The 27994-nt window shown below is 57.4% G+C and overlaps 1 protein-coding gene across 20 annotated transcripts in view; it reads left to right on the top strand.

Annotated features, from left to right (window-relative positions):
* Nucleotides 1–27994, top strand: part of DOCK9 (dedicator of cytokinesis 9) — a 237162-nt gene that overhangs the window by 111748 nt on the left and 97420 nt on the right. For all 20 annotated transcript variants that reach the window (XM_055146277.1, XM_055146257.1, XM_055146246.1 and 17 more), the window contains exons 3-9: nt 12075–12164; nt 15800–15882; nt 18398–18467; nt 20004–20099; nt 20883–21017; nt 25018–25192; nt 26425–26492. In XM_055146277.1, coding sequence (XP_055002252.1) covers nt 12075–12164; nt 15800–15882; nt 18398–18467; nt 20004–20099; nt 20883–21017; nt 25018–25192; nt 26425–26492 — 717 coding nt within the window. The remainder of the gene's footprint in view (nt 1–12074; nt 12165–15799; nt 15883–18397; nt 18468–20003; nt 20100–20882; nt 21018–25017; nt 25193–26424; nt 26493–27994) is intronic.

Here is a 27994-nt window from a genome sequence, read left to right as displayed (position 1 = left end):
AAACTGGGGCTTTTTTTATTGAAAAGCGTTCTTTGGAGAGATTCCTCGAAGTGCTCAGTGCCAGAACCGAGTGGCCGGCCACGTACTGTTTCTGTGGACAGGGAGGCTTCTGGGCATTGGTTCATGTGTCGGGTCTGATGGGCCTGAACAACCTGGATAATCTGTTTCTGAGTCGGTAGCGGTCAGGCGTTAGGAGATGAGAGCTTTTAGTTCTAGTTCATGTAATGTCGTTTGCAGAAAATGGTGGCACACCGCCATCATTTTTATCATTATCATCATCATCATCATGTTTTTTGTTTGTTTGTTTTTTTGTTTTTGGGTCACTCCTGGCGATGCACAGAGGTTACTCCTGGCTCTGCACTCAGGAATTACTCCTGGCGGTGCTTGGGGGACCCTATGGGATGCCGGGGAACGAACCCTAGTTGGTAGCGTGCAAGGCAAACGCCCTACCCGCTGTGCTATCACTCAGCCCCACATCATCATATTGCCGAGGCTTGAGCCGAGGGTTTGCGTCAGGGTTCAGGGCCTTGGCCTGCAGGTAGCCAGGCCTGGCTTGGTTCCTGGCCCCACCCTCCACCCCCAGCACTGCCAGGAGTGATCCCCTGGCTGAGCACAGAGCCCCGAGCAAACACGGAACTAGCTGAGAAGCTGAGCTGAAGAGGGCGAGGCGTCCAGCCGGTCCTGGTGCCGGCCCACAGGCTCCTGCCGCACGAGGCGGTGAGGGCCGAGATGGGAGTCGGGCTCTGCCGCAGAAGTTGGTGGCCAGTGGCTGGTGTGTCTGGCGTCCCCGCAGTCCAGGGGACCTTGTTCTCACGAGCTCTGGGCGGGGCCCAGGAGCCCGAGGATGGGGCAGTGCAGACAGCTTCAGCTGACCAGAGCAGCCCGGGGCGCGAGGACTGTGGAGGGCCCGGGCTGCCCCCAGAAGTGTCCCCGGTGGCCGGGAGGCACCAGAGCCTCTGTGGGCCTCTCCTGCGTGTGGCAGCAGAGGGGGGGCGACAGCCGGGCTGGAAGGCGGAAGGGAGAGGGAGAGGGGTTGGGAGAGTGGGAAGGGTGTGTGTGTGTGTGTGTGTGTGTGTGTGTGTGTGTGTGTATGTGTGTGTGTGACAGTGTATGTGAGTGTTTGTGTGAGAGTGTATGAGAGTGTGTGAGAGTATGTGAGTGTGAGAGTATATGTGTGTGTGTATCTGTGTGAATGCGGGAGTGTGAGAGTGTGTATGTGTGTGAATGTGTGTGTTGTCTGTGTTAGAGTGTGTGTGTCAGTGTGAATGAGTATGTGAGAGTGTGTGTGTGAATGTGTGAGTGTAAGAATGTGGGAATGTGAGAGTGTGTGTATGTATGTGAATGTGTATGTGAGTGTGTGAGTTATCTGTGTTAGAGTGTGTGTGTGTCAGTGTGAGTGAGAGTGTGTGAATGTGAGTGTGGGTATGTGAATGTGTGTGAGTGTGTGAATCTGTGTGAATGTGGGAGTGTGACAGTGTGTGAATGTGTGTGTGAATGTGTGTGTGAGTATGAATGTGGGAGTGTGAGTGTGTGAATGTGTGTGTGAATGTGAGAGTGTGTGAGTGTGTGTGTGAGTGTGAATGTGTGTGTGAATGTGGGAGTGTGAGTGTGTGAATGTGTGAGAGTGTGAGTGTGTGAATGTGGGAGTGTGAGTGTGTGAATGTGTGTGAGAGTGTGAGTGTGTGAGTGTGATTGTGTGTGTGAATGTGTGTGTGAGTGTGAATGTGGGAGTGTGAGTGTGTGAATGTATGAGTGAGAGTGAGTATGAATGTGGGAGTGTGAGCATGTGTGTGTGAGTGTGTGTGGGAGTGTGAGTGTGTATGTATGTGAATGTGAGTGTGAGTTATCTGTGTGTCAGTGTGTGAGTGAGTGTGTGTGTGAGTGTGTGTCTGTGTGAGAGAGTGAGTGTAAGGTGGGGGTGTTGGTAGCCAGGGTGGTCTTCTCTCCCGAGGGGAATGGGGGGCAGCAGCGCTGAGGGGGCGCAGTGAGGAGGGGGAGTTGCAGCGACGGTTGGGGTGAGGTAGGGTGCGGGGCTGGAGCTCCCTGTCGGGGAGAGACCCGAGTCCCCCTGGAGGGGCGGTCTGGGCTCGAGGGTCCCGGGGAGGGAGTGGACAGCCGAGAGCACCCGCACTGCTGTCCCCGCCCGGCGCCGGCCTTGCCCCGCCGGGTCTGTCCTTGCGTGGTGACCGTGGCTGCCCCCTGCCCCCCGACCTCTCTGTCTCCCCCGCCCCTGCCGGGCCCCGTCACTCTGGGCCCTGCCGGCCCTGCCGTCCCGTGGCCACTCCTGCCCCCCCCCTCGCTCCGGAGTGTCCCCCTCCCCCGGGGCTGGGGGGACCTAGAGGCGGGCCTCACCGCGGCCCTGGTGACCCCCAGCCCATGGCCCGGCCAGGGCCTGCGTGCACCTGCTGAGCGTGAGGTGGGCCGCGGAGACCCGGGAGTGTGCCAGGGTCCCTGCAGTGTCAGGGGTCCACGCGGTACTGAGGCTCAACCCCAGGCCTCCTGCAGGCAAGGCAGGCGCCCCCCGAGCCCTCGCGCTGTCTGGGATTCCAGGTGCCGGCCGTGGCCGTGCCTTGCTGCTCTGTGAGCCCCGGCAGCCCGCAGTCACCCCATCCCCAAGGCGGGGCAGGAGGGTCTCCCCCCACACCTGGCCAGCTCGAGTCACCGCACCGCAGACCCACTGCCTCCCCGGGGCCCACTTCTCCCTGGGACCCACTTCCTCTGGGGACCCACCTCCCCACTTCCTCTCTCGGTGGCCGCGGGTATGTCTGCTCTCAGCCCAGCCTTCCACCCCGACCGGCTCTGGATCTGTGAGCTCAGAGCTTGTTGGCTTCCCATGGAAATGGGATCACATGGATCTCTCTCTCTCTCTCTCTCTCTCTCTCTCTCTCTCTCTCCCTCTCTCCCTCTCTCCCTCTCTCCCCCTCTCTCCCTCTCCCTCTCCCTCTCCCTCTCCCTCTCCCCCTCCCTCTCCTTCTCCCTCCCTCCCTCCCTCCCTCCCTCCCTCTCTCCCTCTCCCTCTCTCTCTTCCTCTCCCTCCCTCCCTCTCCCTTCCTCTCTCCCTCTCTCTCCCTCTCCCCCTCTCTCTCTACTCTTTCTCCCTCTCCCTCTCTCTCCCCCCTCTCCCTCCCTCTTCCTCTCCCTCCCTCCCTCTCTCCCTGTTTCTTCCTCTCCCTCCCCCTCTCCCTCTCCCTCTCCCTCTCCTCTCTCTCTCTCCCCCCTCTCTCCCTCTCCTCTCTCTCTCTCCCTCTCCCTCTCCTTTCTTTCTCCCTCTCCCTCTCTCTCTCCCCTCTCTCCCTCTCCCTTTCTCTCTGTCTCACTCTCTCCCCCTCCCTCCCTCCCTCCCTCCCTCCCTCCCTCCCTCCCTCCCTCCCTCCCTCCTATTTAGAGAAGTCGCAGGGAAATAATATGATTTAGAAACATTTCATCCTTCTTATTGCCTTGTCAGTGTCATTTGCTCCTTAATTGAATTGTAGCTTATTTACACCAGAAACTAAATCCCTACTGGTCTGCATCTACTTACCTGTTACTGATGCTTGTGAACAATTAAGTGCAAAGCTGGTTCAGCTCACTGTGCTTAAGAGAGGGCTGGTACCGAGTGGCACCAGGTCAGGCCGTTTCCCTGAGCTGGAGGGGGAGGGGAGGTTCTGGGGTGCGGAAAGGAGCATCTGAGCGGCACCAACAGACCTGGTCACCGCCCTCCGCTCGGACCTGCCTCATCTGTTCTAAAGGCGGGGGCGGGGTGGGGTCGGGCGCAGCCTCGGAACAGAAGGCGATGGGGCTGTGCCCAGTCTGGCTTGGTGGCACCCTAGTGGGTAACTGACCCTCCCCTGCCCGCCCCTGGGACGGCTGCTCCTGGCAGGAGGGGCGTGGGCAGGTGGCCTGCCCTGTGGCTTGCATCTCTGGGGCCATGGCTGGTCTCTGGGGCCGGGCCGTCTGCAGGGAACCCAGCGGGAGTGACTGAAGTCCTAAGGTGCACCCTGCATTTTCCGGTGCAGTGACCCGTGCAGGGCACATTCCGTTGAGAGCCCGGTGGCAGTCACACTTCCCGCCCCGCCTGCAGCAGCCCCCTTGGGTGAGGGTCCCTCATGGCTGCTGAGGGAACCGCCAAGACACAGGAGGGGCGGGGCCCATGGCTCGTGGTGGGCTTGTGTCGGGTAGAGGGTCTGCTGCGTCGACGTCTCTGTCACTGCGGTGTCTCCCGCTTGCTTCTGTGCGTTTCCTGCCTCCCTCTCTCCCCTCCTTGGGTCCTTTCTTTCACTTCTTGGCGCTTTCTGGATAGTGCTCAGGGCCTGAAAGCGAGCATGGCACGGGAAGGGCCCTTGCCAGCATGCAGCCCACCCAGTTTGATCCCCGGCACCTCCCTCTGGGGTCTCCCGAGCCCCCCCATGGGTGATCCTCGAGCACGGAGCCAGGAGTCAGCCTTGAGACAGCTGTGTGGCCTGCAGCCCTCCCTCCCTCCCTGCAGGAAGACCCAGCGTCAGTAGGTGAGGTGCCGGCTATCAGACCTGCCCCCAGCCCCCCAGCTCCCCCTCCCCACCCCAGCCCCCAGCCTCATTAGGGAGCCAGGGACAGACGGCGAGGAGACGGATCACGCTTGCATCTTCGTGCCCGCTCCGTGTGTGTGAGCCTGAAGGCCAGGGGCACTGGGAGGGGCGGGAGGCAGGACCGGGGCTTTCTGCCCTTGATTCTTCCCGCCCCCTGGGTCTGGCTGTTTTGGAGAGGGGCAGATACACCCCCGGGATGCCCTTTATTTAGTCTGTCACACAGACATCACTCTGGCCCCCAAATCTGGGTTCATGCATGTGCCGGAAAGCCCAGAGAGAGATGCAGCCAGTCGGGGAGGTTCTGCAGCCCTGGCCGGGCCTCCAGGGGACAGAGAGAGAGTTGAGGGACTCGGAGGTCACTCCTTGTCACAAGGGCCTCCTGTCCCCGGGGAGCCTCCGCGGTTGTGGGGGAGGGGCTGGAGCTCTGCTCAAAGCCACGGGATACGGAGCGGCTGATGCTTTGGTTTCTTCCGTGCTGTGCCGGGACTCGCCCAGCCTGTGCTCCCTGGGAGGGGCCAAAGGTGTGGCCACTGTGTCTCCTCCCCAGCCCCTGTTCCCGTGGCCCCCAGGGAAGGACGGGCCTTTTGTTCCCGTCTTCTCATTAAAACGCCATAAAACATAAACATTTAACACCCAGGGGATCCACCTCCCCTCCCCTCGCCCCCGGGAACCTGCTTTATGGAGCCGCCTGCTTTATTAGTGTTTAGTGCCATTGTAAAGCCAGTCATCAAACTGCCCCGCGAGGGTTGGAGAAACCCAGGTGGCACCGGGGCACGCCTCCACGCGCCTCAGCCGCTGCTAAGTGGCTCTGGTGAACGTTCCCTGGTTTTAGTCCAACAGTCCCTTTCATCAGCGCAAACACACAACGCCAGCGGAGCGGGGTCAGAGGGTGACGGGTCACAGCCAGCCGTGCACGGCTCCACTCCGCTCGTGACGTGGGTTTTGTTTCGCTGCTTCCGTTACTTCCAGCACCCTTTGTCGGAATCAGAGACTGATGCACCTTGAGAGTGCAGAGCTCCGAGTTTGCAGAGCTGTGGGGTGTGTAAGCCACGCCTCGAACGTGGAGATCCCGGAACGCTCTTTTCTGGGACGTGGGAAGTCAGAAACTTCCAGCCCCTGCCCCCGGACGCTGCTAGTCCGGAGTCCAGGTTCGGCTGAGACCTTGGTCTCTCCCTCTTTCTCCGAAACCCTTTCTCAGATGCTTTTCCTTCAGCAAGGTGCTTCCGTGCCCGGAGGGCTAGGGCCAGCAGCTGGGGACCCAGGCTGCCGGGAAGGCCCGGCGCTGGCCAGCTGGCTGGCATGGAGGGACGGGCCCCTGCCAGGCTGGGGGGGGAGATGGATGTCACGAGGAGAAAGGGGCGGGGATTGAAGCTGCAGAAGTAGGGCGGCAGTAGGTCACATGGAGGGCCTCGTGGGACGCAGAGAGAGATGGAGCAAGAAGGGCAGGGGTGGGGCACGGAGTCGCTCAGGGAGAGACGGGCCCCCTCCCTGCACCTCACGCCCCCGTGTCACTCTCAGCCATTTCAAGTGGCTCCAGTTTGGGGGTGGAGTGGAATTCTCTCAACTACAAGGAAAGAAACGTGTGTGTGTGTGTGTGTGTGTGTGTGTGTGTGTGTGTGTGTGTGTGTGTGTGTAGTTAAAATGTGTTATTCCAGGAGAGAGTTGTAGATGTTACTCTTCATGTTTTACCTCTTTCCTCCACATTCTGTTCTGCTAACATGTTAAACGCCGATGCTGTGTGTTCAGGTGTGTGCCACCAGTGGTACTCACCGGCACCAGTGTTGTGAAGACAAGCCGGCTCCCCTAAAGAGTGCTCTGGGGCTCTCGTGCATTCCTGGGCGGCAGGCAGAGATTCTCTTTTCTTGGCATCCCCAAGTTCCCTTTTTTCTAGTTACTCCTTTAAGTTTAGGATTTCTGTGGGTCAGAGATGACCCGTGTTTAATCTCGTCATTCTGACCTCCAATAAATAAGGGGCTATGAGAGTAGTTAGAAGTCATTCTTTTATTCTTTTTTTCTTTTTCTGCTTTTTGGGTCATACCAGGCGATGCACTCAGGAATTACTCCTGGCGATGCTCAGGGGACCCTATGGGATGCTGGGAATCGAACCTGGGTCGTCCTTGTGCAAGGCAGACGCCCTACCTGCTGTGTTATTGCTCCGGCCCCATTCTTTTATTCTTTCTTTCTTTCTTTCTTTATTTGTTTGTTTGTTTTTTTGGGTCACACCCGGAATTGCACAGGGGTTACTCCTGGCTTGTGCACACAGGAATCACTCCTGGCGGTGCTCAGGGGACTATATGGCTACTGGGAATTGAACCCGGGTCGGTCGCGTGCAAGGCAAACGCCCTACCCGCTGTGCTATCACTCCAGCCCCTCTATTCTTTTATTCTTAAGTCACATTTTGTGCCGTGAGATTCTTTTCCTCCCAATGGATCTCTGAGATGCTAAGTTTGGGGTTACTTTTCAGACCCTGTCACACTTGATCGTGTGAAGTACTTTGCCCCACCTCGCGCAAGTGGAAAGCCACTAAGCGTCCTTAGTGAGGGGAAGTCACTGATTTCCAAACCCAGGGACACGGCTCCCTGTCATGAAGGTCTGGATAGTGACAATCATGAAGCTCAGATAAAGCCGTTTTTTGAAAGGAACGAGATTTTCCAACAGGAAAGCAGGGGGAAAATACCACCACGACAGAAAAAGAAAATTAGTTTTGTTTTTGAGACGGTCTCTGGCATTTGTGGCGCATGAATCTCCTGCTATTGATTTGGGCTCTGTTAGGAGACAGACAAATAAAACTACAGAACGTAATGTGAATCGATTCGGCATTCAGCAGACTATTACCCGGATGTGACTTTTAATCCCCCTCACCCTCGAAAAAAAGAATCTACAGAGAAATTAAAATTGACCATTCACTCATGCCAGCTGCTCCCTTGGCAGTCTCCATGATGCGCCAGAGAACTCCGGGTGAACGTGCAGGCGGGGATCGGGTGATCCTTGTAGGGCCCTATTTCTGTCTCCACTGACCATTCATCCTTTTTTTTTGGCTTTTTGGGTCACACCCGTTATGTTTTGGGATTACTCCTGGCTCTGCACTCAGGAATTACTCCTGGCGGTGCTCAGGGGACCCTACGGGATGCTGGGACTCGAACCCGGGTTGGCCACGTGCAAGGCAAACGCCCTACCCACTATGCTATCACTCCAGCCCCTGACCATTCATTCTTAAACGTTTATTGAGTCCCTAGTCCAGAGGGACAAATAGAAAGACCTGTCCACAGCCCTCCGAGGACACCCGTCTGACGGAGGAAGGACTCGGGCCGGCGGGAGAGTTTCGGATGGTGGAGTCAGAGAGGGACAGGATCTCGGATGGGACCTCGCGAGGGTGGTCCTGGAGGCCAGCCACGTGGTGCGTCAGATCTCAGCTTTGCAGAGACAGGCTTGGGGAGCCTGACCAGAGGGGCTTGCAGCAGGGAGCCCCAGGCGAGAGCCCACCGTCCTCTCCCTTCGCAGAGCGCACGGGGTGGGCCGGTTAGTCAGCCGTCAGAGCATGTGGCCCGCCTGTCCGTGCGTTCTCTGGTCACGAGGGGAAGCGCGTGACGAGGAGCGGGAGGCCTTGGCAGCAGGTGGCGTGCGTCACTCTGCCTCGGCCGTCGTGACAGGCGTCCCGGCATCTGGGGGGACACCTCTCGGGCTGGCTTGAGCCTCTCAAACCCTGGGCGGTCGACTGTGAATGAGGTGGCGGGCTTCTGAGAAGGCGGGCACACACCAACGGTTCCCGGGAGACTCACCCCATTTCTCCCCTGGGCCCCGGGAAATCCCCAGGGGCCCACAGGTGAAATTTCCGTAAAAGGAGCGGGACCCAGCACTCAATTAGGGGGTCAGCTTGTAAGATGGGGGACACAGGAAGGAAAGGAGGTCAGAGGTGCCGGGGTTGGGGGCTGGATCGATAGCACAACGGGGAGGGCGTTTGCTTTATACGTGGCCGACCCGGGTTCGATTCCCAGCATCCCATAGGGTCCCCTGAGCACCACCAGGAGTAATTCCTGAGTACAGAGCCAGGAGTGACCCCTGTGCATTGCCGGGTGTGACCCAGAAAGCCAAAAAAAAAAAAAAAGTGCCTGGGTAGGAGAAAGGTGGAGCAACCCGTGTAGAAAGGGTGGTGTCACTTGCTCTTCGTTCCCTTGGGGACACGAGCCCTAGTGTAAGGGGAGGGCGAGCAGGCCCCACTTTTGGGGTGGGAACACGGGCACGTCCAGAGCAGGCTCGTCCCCCGAAAGCAACCAACTCAAGCATGATCAGAGCTGTGTGCAAGAGAAAAAGGACTCGAGGTGGCAACAAGGCCAGCTGGGGGACACGCACGGCGGACTCAAGTGGCCACTTTGTTTTGTTTGATTTTGGTTTGGGTTTTGGGGGGTGCTCCAGGCTTACTCCTGGCCAGCTCGGGGCACCATAGGGGTGCCGGGGATCAAATTGGGTCAGCTGTGTAACTAAGAGCTCTACCCACTGCTCTACCTCTTTGGCCCCTGACCAGCCAATTTTAAGGACACTGTAACACTGTTGTCCTATTGTTCATCGATTTGCTCAAGTGGGCACCATTGTAACGTCTCCATTGTGAGACTTGTTACTGTTTTTGGCATATCGAATACGCCACGGGGAGCTTGCCAGGCTCTGCTGTGCAGGCGGGATACTCTCGGTAGCTTGCCGGGCTCTCCGAGAGGGGCGGAGGAATCGAACTCGGGTCAGCTGCGTGCAAGGCAAATGCCCTATCTGCTGTGCTATCGATCCAAATGGATTATATTTGTGATGAGCCTTTTTTGGGGAGGGGGGGCGAGGGGGGTGGTATAAGGGCACCTCCCAAGCAGTGCTCTGGAGCCCTGGACTCCCCTTTGGGTGATTTTTCTGCCAGCCAGACCACCGTGAGGTGCCACTTGACTCCCCCTCTGGGGACGAACCCAAACAGCAGTTGCTTTCATTTTCCAGCTCCCGCAGTTGGGCCTCAATTCCATGGGGATCCAAAAAAAAAAAGAATCTGTTTCCTATTATTTTTCTCACCTTACAGGGGTGTTTGGGAAAGTGTGACCGAGGAAACTTGCTCGCGTTGGTAATTCCGCCAGGAAAGTTCTGTAATCGGTCTCTTCCCATCCCCGTGACGGGAAATGGGCCGAGGGGGCCTTAGGTTTCGGCCTGAGTGTTTTCACAGCCATTCTCTGTGCTGTTTGTGGTGGGGGGGCCTGGGGGGGTACACAGGGCACAGGGCCCCAGAGAACACACACACACACACACACACACACACACACATGATGTTCTCTGTCACTTCCACCACATCCCAGCCCCAACAGCTTAAAAGTAGTATTTTTAAAAAGAAATAATCTTGGGGGCTGGTGCAATAGCACAGTGGGGAGGGTGTTTGCCTTGCACGCGGCCGACCCGGGTTCGATCCCCGGCATCCCATATGGTCCCCCAAGCACCGCCTGGAGTAATCCTGAGTGTAAAGCCAGAAGTAATCCCTAAGCATCCTGGGTTGTGACCCAAAAAGCAAAAAAAAAAAAAAAAAAAAAAAATCTTGGGGCTGGAGAAACAGGGCAAGGGTTGAAGGCACTTGGCTTGCACACGGCAAACTCATCGTTGAAATCTCCAGCACTGTAGACGGTCCCTGAGCACAGAGCCAGAAGTAGTCTCTGAGCACTGGCGGGTGTGAGCACTGCCAGGAGCGATCTCTGAGCACTGGTGGGTGTGGCCCAATCCCCTCCCCCAATCTTAGTTGGCCCAAATAAACCGAAATAAGGCTGCGGAACGTGAGGCTACGAAACACACCCTTCTCTAAAACGTGCATCAGGCGTGGGAGATCAGTTAAACCCCTGATCCCGAGGGGTCCCCTGAGCACTGTTCGCTGGGCCCCAGTGGCCTCCAGTAGTTTTTGCTGAGCCCCGGCCTGTGTGACTGGAGCAAGTGGCCCGGAGCCCCTGGAGCGTGGCCTGTGGGCCGGGAAGGCGCTCAGTGGGTGGGACAGACAGGTCTTCCTTCCTTCCTTCGGTGATGCCTCCCTCCCGGTTTCAGCCCCGGCTCGGACGACATAGACGAGGCCGAGCACCACTGTGCTGCTTCGAGGCGCTTCCGTGCTGACCCCCGGGCCTCTCAGCGGCCGTTTGTGGGGGCCGGCGTGGAGGGACCCCTTCTCTGCCATTCACCAAGAAACCAAGCCCCGGGCCTGGGGGGCCTCCTGCAGACTCCCCCGGGACTCCGGGGGGCGCAGACTCTGCTCTCCCTTCCCTCCTCTCCGTGCGGCCCCTCCCCTCGCCCTGGGATCAGGGCCCGAGAGACCGTTCAGCGCGGGAGAGACGAGTGTGTCGGGGAAGCGGGGCGAAGACAGACACAGGCAATGGCGTTGGCAGAGATACCAGGCCTGGGCGGGGGTGGGGGTCCCGGGCTGGGGTCAGAGTCCCGCTAGCCGGAGCGAGAAGAGATGCGCCAGGCAGAGCCCCGGGAGCCAGGAAGAGTGGGATGGGTCTCCCGGCGTCCCGTCTCCAAGGCTGAAAGGCGGGCAGTGCTCGGGGCTAGTCTGGGGGGACGGTCTGCCGTGCTCCTCGCTGAAGCCCACCGCTGTGTCTCTGGAGGGGCACGCGTCCCCCTTACAGACTGTCAGCGAGGGCAACAGGCACCTCCGGCCTGCCAGGTTTTGTGCTCTTAGGCACTTGGCAGTGAGCAAGAGGATCTCTGAGGCGAGGGAGATGGATGGGTGGGTGTCACTGGCCCAGGGGAGGGGCTGGGTGCCCTGAGCTGTGGGCTTGGAGACAGTTGAATGGGTCAGAATTATGTGGTGTTAGTGTACACACATGTGCACACTCACGTGCACACACAAGCACATGCACACACATATGCTCATACACACTGACATATACACACATGTACACACACATATACTAACACACTCTGACATTCACACACACGCCCACACACTCATACTCACGCAAACATGCTCACACACTCACACATACTCGTACATGCCAACACGCACACATGCACTCACAAGCGCACACACGCCCACACACTCATACTCACGCACACATGCTCACACACTCACACAGACACTCGCACATGCCAGCACGCACACATGCACTCACAAGCGCACACACGGCCACACACTCATACTCACGCACACATGCTCACATACTCACAGATACTCGCACATGCCAGCATGCACACATGCACTCACACACAAGTGCACACACACACACACACACACGCTCAAGGCAAGTGAAAGGCAGTGGAGAGGAGTTGGACCCACCCTGGCCATGGGGAGAAGGTGCTCAGGACTCCCGAGGGGGCGTCTGCCCTGCCCGCGGGGTGGGTGGTGCCCCAGAGGGGCCGGCCCGAGGGTCCCCAACTCAAACAGGGCTTCATCTAGAGTCCCGGGAGGTTGGTGACCCGCAGGCGCCTCGCAGGAGCGTGGCATTTGACCGAGGGGCCAGGGCCAGCCCCCGGGCGGGCAGGACCCCGCGCCCTCTGCTCTGACCCGCCCTGCCTGTGCTTCCCTTGCAGACGGCCATTCTGCGGCGGCAGGGCCGCTACATCTGCTCCACCGTGCCGGCCAGCGCCCAGGAGGACGCGCAGAGCCTGTTCGTGACAGAGGTAACACGCCTGTGAGTGGGTGTTGATGCGCCTGTGGTTCAGTGGTCCCCCTCCCCCCCACATACTCACACTCACACACTCATAAACACACACTCTCACACACACACACACTCACACACTCTCACACACTAGTACACTCTCACACTCACACACTCATATAAAGTCACACTCACATACTCTCACACAACAGACACACACAGGCACGCACATGCACATACATTTTCACACACAAGCACACTTATATGTACACACACAAACACACATGTGCACACAAGCACACACATGCATGCACACACACGTATATGCAGACACACAAACACACTCACACACACTCAGACACACGTTCACTTACACACACAGACGCTTCCATGCACACAGCCCCCCTTTCCTGGTGTGTCAGCGACACCCTTGAGGAGCCTCAGACGGAGCCGTCGCGCCTGCACAGACGCGCGCTGGGCTGTGTGGACACACGGACACGAAGCCACGCGCGCCCGGATACGGGCCTCTGTGAGGAGCTGGGCCGCAGCTGGCGAGGGCCTCAGTGGCGCTGTCTGACGGGCCCCGGGCGCCCATTCACGTGGGGATGGGCATCGCGTGCATGGGCCCGGGGGCTTCTGTTCCGGATGGGCCCAGCATCCGTGGCAGCCAGGTGATGGAGGCAGAGGGCGGCTCCCCGGTCAGTGCCCGCCGCCGGCCGTGCCCGGGGCAAGAGCAGTGTCCTGCAGTGCCAAGGAGCCAGGACCGCAGGGAAGGGGCTGCAGGGACAGCACAGTGGGGTGGGGGGCACTTGCCTTGCGCGGGGCCAGCCCGGGTTCTACCCAGCACTGCAGGGGTCATTCCCGAGTGCAGAGCCTGGAGTAGCCCCGAGCACTCCTGGGTGTGGCCCAAAAAGCAAAAAAAAGAAAAAGGGGGGAGAAAAGAATGAAGGGAGGGGAGGGGGGAGGCAAGGAAGGGAGACAGAAAGCAAGCAAGTAGCTTCTCCCCCAGCCCCACCACCGGGCATTTGCTTCTCCACACCCATGACCCCCCCTCGCCCCCCACCCCGCCCACCCTTGGGTGCTGGCTTCCCTCCAGGTGCTCTTGGGTTAGAACTAAAGAGCTGTTCTAATTTTGTTTCTGGAAGTGCTCTTTCATTAAAAAAACAAAAAAGGGAATAAAGGATATTTTTACCTGTTCTTTTTTTTCTTTTTTTGCTTTTTGGGTCACACCCGGCAATGCACAGGGGTTACTCCTGGCTCATGCACTCAGGAATTACTCCTGGCAGTGCTCAGGGGACCCTATGGGATGCTGGGAATCGAACCCGGGTCGGCCACATGCAAGGCAAACGCCCTCCCCGCTGGGCTATCGCTCCAGTCCCACCTGTTCTTTTTCTAACTGAAGACTTACCTATGTTCACCAATCAGTTTGCCTACGAGGAGGAATCGATAATTCCATAAGCAAAGATCCAGTAAAATACGATGTTTAGTGTAGGATAACATGGGTTTGTCCTTTCCGCCTTGCCACAGGGAGCTTAGGTTTGTTGGGTTACTCCCATCACGGTGCTCCCATTCCTCTGTGTTTATTTGTAACTTCTTTCTTTGTGCTCTGTTGACTTGTAGATATTGTTTTTCTCTTCTCCTTAAGTCCTTTGCATAGTTAATTCAGAGCAATGTCCTTTTTGTATGGGCACAGGAAGACAGTTAGTGCTATGCTTTTGTAACTTGGGAGTTAATGGACTCTCAATGATATTTACCTCCTGGGCATCTGTTCTCTCAGCTTACGCCTCAGTTGCCGTTTATTCCATTCTCCCCACGGGGCTGTTCCAGTCTCTCTGAGCCCCCCATTCTAGTCTCACGCTGCCCCTCGTTCCCGTCTCCTCCTGTCTCTCCCGCTCATCTTTCTGCACTCCATCTTGCTCCCTGCTCTCTCCCGACTCCTTCCTACCACTCTGGGCAAAATCAACATAAGAAAGCCCTTCCTGCCTGCCCATCAGGCTCAAGGGCGGAAACATCACCTGGGGTATTCCTCTTCTCCTTAGTCCAGTAACTTAAGTAACATCTTAATGTTAGTTATCTTTGTATGGACACAGTAAGAGATACATTGAGGCTTGTAGGGCAGCTCTCTTGGGAACATCTTGCCACAAGACTCAGACTACAGTGCTCAGGCCAGATTAATCTTTCCTAACCCTAGCAGGGTCCGAATCTAGTTACTACTTTTTGGATCATGACAGAGTTTGTCCATGACCAAGCTCTTAACTTAAAGTTAAGCATTATAGCACTTTGGCCAGGCCCATCTCGATGCCAGGGTAGCACATAGCTCACCGCTTGCCCTGGGACCATCCAGTCCGTCGTCGGGACCCTGCTTTTGGGGGTACTAGGAAGTAAGGGCAACTGAAGCTTAACTTGAGAAAACAGATGCCCAGGAGGAAAATATCATTCAGAGTCATTAACTCCCAAGTTATAAGAGCATAGCGTTAACTCTCTTCTTGTGTCCATACAAAAAGGACATTGCTCTGAATTGACTATGCAAAGGACTTAAGGGGAAGAGAAAAACAATATTTACAAGTTAACAGAGCACAAAGAAAGAAGTTACAAATAAACGCAGAGGAATGGGAGCACTGTGATGGGAGCAACCCAGTAAACCTAAGCTCCCTGTGGCAAGACAGAAAGGACAAACCCATGTTATCCTACAGTTCAGTTTCTATTGAGATATTTGACCAAATTCAGAATGTCTAAAAATATTTTGTTCTGCTTTTTGGTTCTTTGTTTTTGTTTTTACTTTTTTGGTCACACATTGCAATGCTCAGGGCTGACTCCTGGCTCTGCACTCAGGAATGACTCCTGACAGTGCTCGGGGGACCGTATGGGATGCCTGAGATAGAATCCAGGCTGGGCACATGCAAAGCACAGCCCTACCCTCTGTACTGCTGCTTTGGCCTCTGCTCTGCTTTTTGCGTTAGACCTGGCAGTGCTCAGGGAGGTACTCCTGGTGCTACTGTGGGTACCAGAGGGGATGATGGTTGGAACCAGGGTCGGCTGCATGCAAGGGCAGTGCCTTAATCCCTGGACTATCACTTTGGCACCCTGTTTAAATTTTTTTTTCCTTTTTGGGTCACCCCTGGTGATGCCCAGTGGTCACTCCTGGCTCTGCACTCAGGAATCACTCCCGGCAGTGCTGGGGGACCATATGGGATGCCGGGGATTGAACCCCAGTAGGCCGTGTGCAAGGCAAATGTCCTATAAGTCAGGAGTGGCACATGGCATGCCATCTGCTCTCAGACCAAGAGGTCACCGCAGGGGCTGGAGTGATAGCACAGCGGGGAGGGCGTTTGCCTTGCACGCGGCCGACCCGGGTTCAAATCCCAGCATCCCATATGGTCCCCTGAGCACCACCAGGGGTGATTCCTGAGTGCATGAGCCAGGAGTGACCCCTGTGCATCGCCGGGTGTGACCCAAAAAGAAAAAAAAAAAGAGGTCACCACGGTCACCCCCTGCGCCAGGCACCCCCTCGGTCGTGATGCGGTGTCAGGCGGGAGCAGACTGCGACCCGCGCAGGCGCTGTCTGGGTCTCCGCGTGGGCCCCTACCGCGCGACCGCCTTCCTCCTGCCCTCTCGCACGCTGTCCCTTCGCTCTCTCAGTGCCCTCCCCCTTTGCAGTGCATCAAGACCTACAACTCGGACTGGTTCCTGGTGAACTACAAATATGAAGATTATTCCGGCGAGTTCCGGCAGCTTCCAAAGTGAGTCCGGGGTGTTGGCTCAGCAGGAAGGCCTGCGGGCTCGCCGTGCTTTAGGGGGGAGGGGTCCTCAAACCCTCAAGCATGGGTGACAAATGTCCATCAGGGGTCCTGTGGTGGTAGGACATTGGCAGCGCCTTGGTACTGCAACTCAGATGGACTTGGGTGGTGCTCAGAGCGGACTGTGCCAGCGGGACGAGGAAGCAGCAGGGTCGTGATGGCTAGCAGGGAGGGACTGTGTGTGTTAGGACTGCGGCAATAAGCCCTTGCCTGATTTAATTATGTCCAGTGATTTTAATTTACTTTAGTACCACTGATATTTTTAGTACCATTGATTGGGCTGGAGCAATAGCACAGCAGGTAGGGCATTTGCCTTGCACACTGCCGACCCGGTTTGATTCTTCCGTCCCTCTTGGAGAGCCCAACAAGCTACTGAGAATATCCTGCCTGCATGGCAGAGCCTGGCAAGCTCCCTGTGGCATATTCGATATGCCCAAAACAGTAACAATAAGTCTCACAATGGAGACGTTGCTGGTGCCTGCTCAAGCAAATCGATGAACAGCGGGATGACAGTGCAAGAATGCTACAGTGCTACAACTGACAAAAAAAGCAAATGAGTGTTTTTTTTTGTCCCCTGGGTGCCCAGGCTTACTCCTGGTCTTGTTCTCAGGGACCACTCCTGGTTAGCCCTGGGGGACCCTGTAGGGTGCTGGGGATTGAACCCAGGCGGAACCCATGAGGAGTAAGCGCCTGACCCACTGGCCTGTCTCTCTGGCCCACAGTATTTTTTCAGTGAGGAATAGAAAACTAAATGTGAGTGCATGGAAAGATACAATACAATGTGTTTTACCTTAAAAAAAAATTCAACTATTTAAGGAGCTGGAGTGATAGCACAGCGAGGTGGGCATTTGCCTTTCATGTGACGGACCTGAGTTTGATCCCCAGCATCCCATAGGGTTCCCTGAGCCCTGAGCACAGAGCCAGGAGTAACCCCTGAACACCCTCCTCCCTCCCCATCCCCCCCAAAAAAAACAACAACCAAAAAACCCATAAAAAAAACACTAAGAGACAAAAAAAAAACGCATATTGAATAAAAAAAATTTTTTAAGTAAACTTGGGTCAGGGAGTTAGATAGGAATGAAGGCACTTGCTTTGAATGAGCTCACCCTGGCTTCATCCCCAGCACCCCGTGTGGGACCATTGCCCGGAGTGATCCCCTATCACTGCCAGCTGTGCCCCCCACCCCCACCCCAGGAACAACCAAACAAGAAAGTAAATTAAAGAGCACTTCAGGCCGTTTCGGATACCCCCAAAGCCAGCGTGTAGCTCGCGCTGTCTGCAGGCCGCCGGGCCGGGGGTGGGGGGGTGGCTACCCGGGGCCCTGGGGGAGAGGACCCACCCGGAAACAGTGGGGCCAACGGCCACTGTCAGGGGAGTCGCATGGCCTGGTGTGACCCTGTTCCAGTCCTTTCAGTGTCAGACCCTGCAGTGGGCACGCTGAGCGGCCTCCTTCCTGGGTGGTTCAGCCGCTCCCTGACCCTGTCCCACCCTTCCGCCGCCCTCCCGTCCCTCCCTCCCGCTGTCCAGGCCCTGCACAGCCTCGGCCAGTCACACTCCCCAGCGCAGCCGCCCGAGCTCCTCCTGGTCCTCCCCACACCCCTCGGCGCCTGCCTGGTGCTCCCCACTGGCCCTGGGCGGCCTCTCCCTCCCGAGGTCCTCTCCCTGCTGTCCCCTGCTCCAGGGGCGCTGACCGCGAGACAGTCAAGGACTTGACGTTGCACCTTTTCCTGCCGGTGCTTTACTTCTGCACAGTGACGAGTTTTCCCACTTGAGCCCGAGAGCGTGGGGGACTTTGGTGATGAAGGACACAAGGTTCTTGGCCCAAGCGTAGGGTGTGGGGGCGTCTGCCTTGCGTGCAGCCCACCCGAGGGTCCCTCCGCCTCCCATTGGGTTCCCCAGCCCTGTGGGAGGGATCCCTGAGTGCCACCCCGGAGTGGCCCAAATACCAAACTCACAAGCAGAAGGAAGCGGACTCTGGCGTCTGCCCCTCCCAGGACCTTTGACCTCGCTGTGCTAGCCCGCAGGCCGTGAGGAGGTCAGAGACCACCAGCCCGGGAGCCCCCCAGGAGAGGAGGTGGAGAAGGGAGCCCAGTGCTGCCCAGTGTGGTCCTGGTCCTGCTAACTCCATCCTCGCTCACACTGGGGGTCCCGGGTGCTTTAAATACTGGGACACCCCCCTACCCACCCACCCCCCCATTCGCCATTTTCTCCCAGGAACGACCCCCTGGGAGTTACTGGGCTGAATCTCCAAGGATGTCCGAACATTCCCATTTTAGAACGCTCTGGGCTAACTCCCAGCGAGGCCTGCTCCCCTTTTCCACGGAATGTGTCGGGTTGGCGTGGGTCAGGGTCGCTGCCCGGGAGAGCAGGGACTGGATGCCCCCCCCCACCGGACACGCAAGGGGCTGATTTCCTATGGGTCCAACCAGGGATACAGCTCGCTGCTTCTCTCTTCCAGCAAAGCCATCAAGCTGGATAAGCTCCCAGTGCATGTCTACGAAGTCGACGAGGAGGTCGACAAGGATGAGGTAGGGGGGTGCTGGCCGGCTCGGGCCCTGGGCAGATAGAGGAGCGCCCCGAAGCCCGGGCGGGAGTTGGAATGTCGCCGGGGCCGACTGTGGGAGGGCGGAGACGGCGCCCCGTGTTCTCCGGGCGCTGTCTGTCTGTCCCGAGATCAGCTTCAAAGGCCCGACCAAGATGCCGCTTCGCTGCTGAAAGGTCCCGGGATTCCTGCCCCTCCCCTGCAGGTCGTTTTCCAACAGGAAACCTTCCAGCAGGGCCAAGGCTGCAGACGGCTGTTGTGTCTGTGTTGGCTTTGGGAGGAGCCCGGGGCCCTCCAGCCTCTGCCCTTCCCCCTCCCCCTGGAGCCATGAGGATGGCCAGAGAAGTGGGTGTGGGGTCACCAGACCCTCGAAGGTCCCAGACCCTGTCTGCACTTCTTGTGCTCCTGGAGTTAGTGTGTGAGCCAAGAAAAATTGGAAAACATAATTTTATGTTTTAATTGTCACCAACCACTGAAGAGTAACAATACCGAGCAGTGGCCGCAAAGTTTATTTTCAAAGCCACTTTGGAGGCGGCGCGTCCACGGAGTGACGCGCGAGTCTCGAGTTGGTGCTGGTCCTCCCGCGACGAGAAGCCGTGGGTGTGACGCGCTCACAGGCTGAGCGGCAGGTCCCGTTGTCCGTGTCCATGCAGATGTTGGCACGGCCAGAGGCAGAGCCCAGAGGGGTCTTTGAGTCAGGCGGCTTCCTGCACAGCAGGAGGAAGGAGCTCGGTGGGGAGGGGTCTCAGGGCGCCCACTCGCACCCTCTCCTCCCCCTGCCCGCCTCTGTGTGAGGCTCAGCGGGGCCCCTGGGAGCAGCCTCGGCCCGGGGCTCAGGGTGGGGTGGTGGGAAGCTTCCCAGAGGGGGCGTTTCATCTGCTGGGTGGCCAGACCCACACCTGCCATCTTGGGGAGGGGAGGGGGGAGGGGTGCCTCTCCGACGCTGCTGGGCCTCACCTCCTGGGGGTCCCCGGGATGGAGCCCCAGCCCCTGCATCCGGGTTCTGCCCACAGCCCTCAGAGCCCCGCCGGGTTCATGCCAAAGACACTTGTGACTGCGACGGCCCCTCCCCTCCCCTCCCCTCCCTGCCCACCTCCTTAGACCTGGACTGGGCACCTCCCGGGCTTGGCCAGCTGTGCCCCTCCGCTGCTGCTCCCTCTCCCCTTTCTTTCCTCCTCTCCTCTCCGCTCCCTGCCTGCCCGCTCACCTTTCCCTGAACTGCGCCTCTGGGAAGGCTTCCAGGACTTTGCTTTCTTTGTCCTCGGACTCCGGGGAGTGTGATTGGAAAATATTTTCCCTGAACCCCAGGTCGCCGTTGGGTGTGGTCTGGGTTGTTGGGTCGTTGGCCGCCGGCCGCATGGATGGAGATTGGGGGTGTGGGGGACTCAGGCCCCATTGCCAGGGGGTTGGGGGGCCGTGGGGCTCGGTGTGAGCCGTGGTGAGGGGCTGACCTTCCCCCAGGGGCAGACAAGCTCCCGGCCGGTCCGAGGGGGAGCCTGAGCGTGGGGTCACTGTGTCCTAGGACGCCGCGTCCCTCGGCTCCCAGAAGGGGGGCATCACGAAGCACGGGTGGCTGCACAAAGGCAACATGAACAGCGCCATCAGCGTGACCATGCGGGTAAGGGCCCTCCCTGCCCTCCCCCTGCCCCAAGCCACGGCCCTGACGCTCAGGAGGAATGCGGAGCATCTAGCCGGCAGGAGTGACCTCGGCAGGCCAGACGCCTCCCTGGTCATCGCTGGACTCAGCCCCCCACCCCCCCGACCCCCACATCACCCTCCACCCACCAGCATTTGGGGTCTCACGGAGCTGCACCCCCTCCAACCCCTGGGGAGGTGCTGAGCCAGAGCTGCTCTTGGGGGTACTGCCCACTGCCACAGTCCAGTCAGGGGGAAACTGGGGGTTCATGGGGAAATGGAGACCTGGGGAGGGGGGTGCATACGGGGGGAGGCCAAACCAGCAGGGGCTGTGCGGCTGAGAAACAGTCCCAGGCACAGGACGGAGAGGAAAGGATGGATGAGGGGTGGCGGCAGGGGTGGAGGGGAGAGAGCAGCTGTGGGAGAGGCAGAGGCCGGGGAGGGCGCCCCTGGCTGCCGCCTGCCTGTGTGTGGGAGCCAGACTGAGGAGCATCTGTCCCGGGTGGGGCCTGGATTGGCACCCACGGGGCGGGTGGGGAGCTCTCGGCTCCGTGGCTGGCCCGGGGGCCGTGTCCTGGGACAGATGGTCAGGGGACCAGGGGAGGGCAGGCAGGGCGGGCAGCCAGGCGAGCCGTGTTCTGGGCGTGTGGGAGCTGGGCGTCTGGGACGCTGCATTTCTCACACAGAGCCTGTGTGTGTGTGTCTGTGTGTGTCTGTGTGTGTGTGTGTGTCTGTGTGTCTGTGTCTGTGTCTGTGTCTCCCTCAGTCATTTAAAAGACGGTTCTTCCACCTGATTCAACTTGGGGACGGATCGTACAACTTGAATTTCTACAAGGATGAGAAGATCTCCAAGGAGCCCAAGGGCTCCATCTTCCTGGACTCGTGCATGGGGGTGATCCCGGTGAGTGGGCACGGGACAGGCCCCGCCCCCAGCCCTGCGGTGTGGGCCGACCTCCGCACACGCTTCCCCAAGTGACAGTGTTTGTGGTCAGGATAAACACCTAGCTTACAAATGAGTAAAGGTCCATTTTTCAACCTTCTAGTCACTTACTTTTGGGTTTTGTTTTGGTTTTTTTTTGGGGGGTGGGGGGCACACCCAGGGGTGCTCAGGGCTTATTCCTGGCTCTGGCTGAGGGATCACTTTTGATGGGGCTCAGGGGACCTTATGGGGTGCTAAGATGAACCCTGGGTCAACCTCACCCACTGTCACGTCTCTCCATCCCCTTCTCTTTCAACATTTTAGCAGGTGGGCACATAATACATTGGAATAAGTAGGGGTGCGTGAGTTCCTGGGTGTGACTTTCAGTGTGGGGGCCACACCTGTCCCCCTGTCCCGGGGCTGCTCCTGGCAGGCTGGGGGGCACCATGTGAGGTGCAGGGTCAGCCACGTGCAAGGCAAGTGCCCTCCTCGCTATGCTGTCACTCCAGCTCCCGCCTCTGGTGCCTAGAACACAGCATGGCCCTCTCCCCTCCATCAGGCCTTGGATCCGTTATTCCCAAAGTTTCTTGGTGTGTGACACGTGGGGGACAGTGAGGTCTCCTTCATCAAGTATCTGTGAGGAGCAGATGAGTTTCCACTGGGGATTGTCTGAGCAGCTCCCAGCATCTGGGCAATGACACGTGAGCTCATCTTTGTACCCAAGGCAGAGTGAAGTGGTGGCAGGAGAAGGCGTCTCAGATCAGACCGGCTTCGAACACTTCTACTTATGGAGCTTTGGAGACATTATTTGACCTCCCTGTGCCTCAGTTTTCTCTGTTGCCCCTTAGGAGTCTGAGTACTGAGGGGCTTATTCGTGCATGTAAAGGAATTAGAACGAGGCTAACTCACGGTAAACGTTCAGTTTGCCTGTGATATCAGAATTAAAAAACTATCCTTTAGGTTTATTTTTAATTATCCATAACAATTGAGTGTATTCATCTCATGCCCCCCCGAAAATCAGGCCGTAGAGATGAACTGGCGGCTGGCGGCTGGGGGCGTGACACAGTGGGGAGCGTGCTTGCCTTCAGGCAACTGATCTGGGTTTGATCTCCAGCACCATGTGGTCCCCTGAGCCACAGGGAGTGATCCCTGAGCACAGAGCCAGGAGTAAGCCCCGAGCGCCCCCAAAACAAATAAAAACCAACCAAAGCAGGTTAATTGGAAGTCCTTGGTTTTTCTTTCTCGTTTCCGTCCCTTTTCTGCTATTGTTGCAATAAGCAAGATTCCTGCCTGTGCTTACTACAGGTGCTCAAACGCCTGTTCTTGGGGCTCTCTGGGGCCAACTCCATCCATCATTCCATCTCATCCATCCATTCATCCATTCACTCACCTATCCAAATATCCCTTGCCCATCCATCCATCTATCCACCCATCCACCCACCCAATCGCCAAATTACACATTCATCGACCCATCTCCATTCATTCCATCATTCATCCACCTATCCATCCATTCATCCACCTATCCGTCCGTCTATCCCACCCACCCATCCATCCACCCACCTGTCCTTTCTATCTGACCGCTTGTCCATCCATCCATCTACCCATCCTCCATCCATTCGTTCACTCATCTTTCCATCCATCTATCCATGCATCCATCCAGTCTGTCCATCCCAACCACCTATCTACCCACTCACCCATCCACCTGTCTACCTATCCACCTGTTCATTCATCCATCTACCCTTCCTCCATCCATCTATCCATCCATCCTGTCCATTCCACCCATCCATCCACCCACCTACCCATCCATCTATCAATCCATCCATCTATCCATCCACCCACTCCCCTGCCATTTTATAGGATGACCTAAGGCAGTGATTTAGTGAGGCAACATAATACACAGAATCAAGTAAATTAAATTGAGCCTGAAAGTACAAAGACCAGCTCGGAGTTGGGGAGAGGTGCACTGGAACTGAGCTAAGGAACCAGCATCTGTCTCGCGTGGACGGCCAACTGGGCTCTCTGCTTCCTAGCTTGGAAATGCATTTTTTTTTTCACACTGTGCACGGCACACGCAGACACAAACAGTCCAATTAGTCAGAGGCTGCCTGAGGAACCTCAGACTGTGCATCATTCAGGCTGTTGGGGGGCGTGGGGGGGCATACAGAGGGCCCCTGTGGTTAATGAAGAGTCTCCTTGACAACCCCTCACAATGGAGGCAGTCACCAGGATCATTGAATTTGCCCCTAAAGCAACTGCATTTTGACTGGTGGCTCTGCGGCTCTGTCCTAGAATGATGGGTTTTGTGGGGCCAGCTCCTCGGGCCGGAGACTCCGCTCACGGGCACGCTGGCTTCCGTGCGCGCATGTTCACTTGGTGTTAAACTGGATGGTGTTAAACTGCAGCAACGCAGTCCGTTCCTCTGGGTGGCCTCTGGGAGCAGCGCGGAAGGGTCACGCCAATGGCATACCTCGCCCCATGCCCCTCCAGTGACGGATTTCAAGTCTGTTCACTGTGCGATGGTCATCGCCTCTCATGGCTGGGGTTGGAGGCGGCCCAGCCTTCGTGGCCGTGAGCCTGTGCGTATTATAAGTGTATTGCAGCTCCCGTGGCCTCCTCCCAGCCCCGGTGTCAGCCCCCACACATTGGTTGCCACTGCCTTGGCCCCAAATCCCACAGGAGGAAATAAACACCTAAAGACGTCACGTGGGATCCTTAGGAAGAGATGCTGGAGGAATTAGAACTCGGGTAGGAAGGGCCGTTCACCATGCACGTGCTTCCCAGGGCCCTCCCCGTGCCAGGCTGTGACGTGGGACACGGGCTGTGGCATTGAGGGGCAATCAAGTCAAATCCAATCTCGGCCCCATCCCATTGGAGGGGCACCCAGACAAAGCCACGTGTCGGGTGGGAGAATCAACCTCTGGGGAGTGGCGCTAAAGAGATGCACAGTAGGGTGTGCGCCTTGCACGCGGCCCACCTGGGCTTGGTCCCCAGGACTCCACAGTGTCCCCTGAGCCCTGCCAGAAATAAACCCGAAACACTGCCAGGTGCCGTCCGGCCCCCACAACTCTCCTTTTTTAACTCTGGAGAAAAGACAGCAGGAAAAAGAGGCAGGGTGTTACTGGGAGGGACTCTGCCTACCTGCCTGCTTCCTTCTTCCTTCCTTCCTTCCTTCCTTCCTTCCTTCCTTCCTTTATTTCTTTCTTTCTACTTTTTTGGGTTTTTTTTTTAATTGTTTTTACCTTTTGGGTCACACCTGGTGATGCTCAGGGCTGCTACTGGCTCTGCACTCAGGAATCACTCCTGGCATGCTCAGGGGACCACATGGGTGCCAGGAATCGAAGCTTGGTCGGCCATGTGCAAGGCCAAGCCCTCCCCGCTGTGCTATCGGTCTGGCCCCAGGACTCAGCATTTCTAAAGAGCTTGGTCCAGAATGCCAGTGGACACTCATAATAAGGAGGCGTGAAGCCTGTCCCAGACCCCGTCAGATGTGTTTCACTGAGGGGCCCGAGCGATCGTTTCAGCAGGGAGGGTGTTTGCCTTACACACACCCGGCCACCAGGGCTCGATCCCTGGCATCCCACATGTTCCTCTGAGCACCTCCGGAGTGAGTCCCGAGTGCAGAGCCAGGAGTTAGGCAGGAGCATTGCTGGGTGTGGCTCCCCCCAAAAATAAGCAACAAAAACCCATGTTTCCTTGAGGCTGGAACAGTAAGTAGTCCAGGGGTCACGGCGCCTGGTGTGGTCACTCGCACCACGCCTGGCTTCTCCAGCCACGCCAGAAGCGCCCCCTGAGCACAGAGCCAGGAGCAAGCCCTCAACTCTACCAGCTGTGGCCAAAGGAAATTTTCTATCCCGTTGCTGTGGTGATGGAGCCACTCCCAGTGGATCTCAGGGTGTGGCCCTTCCCGGGACCACGAGTGGGGCCCCATGCAGAGCCCCTCGGGCTCCCCTGAATCGCTCCCTCCGTCCTTCGTTCACTGCAGAACAACAAAGTCAGGCGCTTTGCCTTCGAGCTCAAGATGCAGGACAAGAGCAGCTACCTGCTGGCGGCCGACAGCGAGGCCGAGATGGAGGAGTGGGTCACGGTCCTCAACAAGATCCTCCAGCTCAACTTCGAGGCTGCAATGCAGGAAAAGCGAAACGGGGACGCCCATGAAGGTACGAGCCTCCCGATGTCTCGCAGGAGGGTCCCAGGCCAGCCTCTGGCTGGGGTTTGATTTTTCTTTGGGTGGGGGGCGCTGTTTCCTCTTTTCAGGGTGTGTGGGGGTGTCGTCTCACTGAGCAGTGTTCAGGGCTAACCCTGGCTCCGTGCTCAGAGATCACTCCTGGTGGGCTCGGGGGACCCTGTGGGGGTGCTGGGGATTGAACCTGGGTCAGCCGTGCTCAAGGCATAGCCCCTGGCCGCTGTGCTGTCACTCCCGCCTCACGTGGCCGGGGTTTTGATGTGGGGGCGCTCCTATGGGCAGAGATGGGAGCAGGGGGGCACACGCGAGCATGTATGGAGTGGGGGGGCGGGACGGTTTCTCCGCATTAGAACTTTGGTGTCCTGAGAGCATCGGCATAAGGAAATCTCATCCTGGCGAGAATCAGGTTGTTGGGGGCTGGAGCGATAGTACAGTGGGGAGGGCGTTTGCTTTGCACGCAGACAACCCGGGTTCTATTCCCAGCATCCCATATGTCCCCCAAGCACCACTAGGAGTAATTCCTGAGTGCAGAGCCAGGAGTAACCCCTGTGCATCGCCGAGTATGATTGAAAAAAAAAAAAAAAAGAAGAATCAGGTTGTTGGAGATGGGAGAGGAGACCCTAAGTCCTGAAGTCCCCGTGCCCAAGCTTCAGCCGTGCCCAAGCTTCAGCCATGCCCAAGCTTCAGCCCGTGGCCCCAGGCAAGCAGGCTGTGGACATTGTGTGGGCTTCAGTTGATTGACCTGAGAAATGGGAATAAAATCTGCCTTGGCTGGCAGACAGGAAAATGAAAGTTCAGTGTCAGCTGTTGCCTAGTATGTGAATGACATCATTGATCATATCCTGGGGGATTTTCAAGGGTTTTCAGGCTTTTAAGAGAGGTAGAGAAGCCCCAGACTAATCCGGGGAAAATGTCAGTATCACCGAAGAACGTCCACATTTGGAGCATTGGAGGGTTCCACGGAGGGAGGGGGGGAGATGGCCTCTGTCCCCTGCTTTGTCTTTTTTGTCAGTTTGGGGGCCACACCTGGCAGCGTCGGGGCTTACTCCCGGCTCTGTGCTCAGCGGCCATGGGTGATGCCGGGGATGGAACCTGGGTCAGCCTCAGCCGTGTGCGAGACGCAGGCCTTATTCACTCTCCTCTCCCTATCCCGGTGTGACTCGGTTGCACTCCTCCTGAAGTGACTGTGTGTTCTACCCTTTCCAGACGATGAGCAGAGCAAACTGGAGGGCCCCGGCTCCGGTCTGGACAGCTACCTGCCTGAGCTCGCCAAGGTAACGTTCCCCTGCACCCCTCGCTCTTCCCGCACCGGGAGTGAACCATGTCTCGTTCCGCGTGTTCGTCCAGGAGGGACTGAGCTCGATGCCGCGCGGTCGCGGATGCGTCAAGCACGGGGTCCTGCTCTCTGTGCTCTGCCTCGAAGGCCCAGAGGGGACACGGGCCTCTCACCCCGCCCCCGGGTTGGGTTCCGTCTGCTTTCAGACAGAGCCGGAATCAGGGTTGCCTTTTCCTGGTTCCAGAACTTTCTTTGCCTGGGGGTCCAGTGCCACAGTACGAACCCAGGACAGGCGCGCACACCATGTATGGGCTAACGTCTCTGCAGGGCCGTGCTCACATACCTGCTCACCTCCCTTTTGAAGTCAGAGACACAGTACGCAGTTCTGCCTGTGAGGAGGACAGCCCTGTGGCCATCCTGCCTCTAAACCCCAGAGTTTGCCTGAGTTTTGTCAGCTGTCCCCAGGAAACCGAATCGAAGCAAAGACATAGCTTTTAAAAGTAATAAGATGACTTTGTTTGTTTGCTTTTCTTTTTGGGTCACACCCGGCGATGCACAGAGGTTACTCCTGGCTCTGCACTCAGGAATTACTCCTGGCAGTGCTCAGGGGATCATATGGGATGCTGGGAATCGAACCCAGAACAGCCGTGTGCAAGGCAAACGCCCTACCCGCCGTGCTATCGCTCCAGCTCCTGTTTTTGCTTTTTGGGTCACACTCGGCAATGCTCAAGGGTTACTCCTGGCTCTGCACTCAGGAATTACTCCTGGCAGTGCTCAGGGGACCATACAGGATGCTGGGAATCGAACCCAGAACAGCCGCGTGCAAGGCAAACGCCCTACCCGCTGTGATGCTATCGCTCCAGCCCTAAGATGACTTTGGAGACACTAGTTTCTGTCCGATACAAAGAAGAATAAAACAGCCACAGAGATCCAACAGCTATCACTTCTTTCAAGCTTCCACATTTTACTTTTTAAGAAAATTGTGTTATGGGGATCTGGAAGTGACAGCACAGCGGGGAGGGCGTTTGCCTTGCACTCGGCTGACTCGGGTTTGACTCCCGGCATCCCATAGGTCCCCCAAGCACCACCAGGAATAATTCCTGAGTGCAGAGCCAGGAGTAACCTCTGAGCGTCGCCGGGTGTGACCCAAAAAGCCCCGGGGCGGGGGGGGGGGCGCGGAATTGTTTTAATCAAATCACAGTGAGACACAAAGTTAAAAACTTTGTCATGCGGCTTAAGTCTCAGTCCTTCAGTGCTGAAGTACTGAAGTCCAATGTCCACTTCCCTCCACTAATGTCCCCAGTTTCCCTCCCGCCTCCAGCCCGCCTCTATAGCAGCCGCTTTTCTTGTGTGGAAATAGTCGAGCTGGTCAAGAACTGGGTGAGGGAAGGCGTAAAGTGATACTCCAGGTACCTTTCAGTAACAGTATTGCAAACTGATTTGTGCCTAAACAGATACACTTGAGACTAGCAAGTAACAGTCACAGTAACAGTATTGCAA

Source organism: Sorex araneus, chromosome 1 (genome assembly GCF_027595985.1).
Source record: "Sorex araneus isolate mSorAra2 chromosome 1, mSorAra2.pri, whole genome shotgun sequence".
Lineage (NCBI taxonomy): Eukaryota > Metazoa > Chordata > Mammalia > Eulipotyphla > Soricidae > Sorex > Sorex araneus.
The sequence above is the reverse complement of the archived record's forward strand: the minus strand, read 5'-3'. Positions and strand labels throughout refer to the sequence as shown.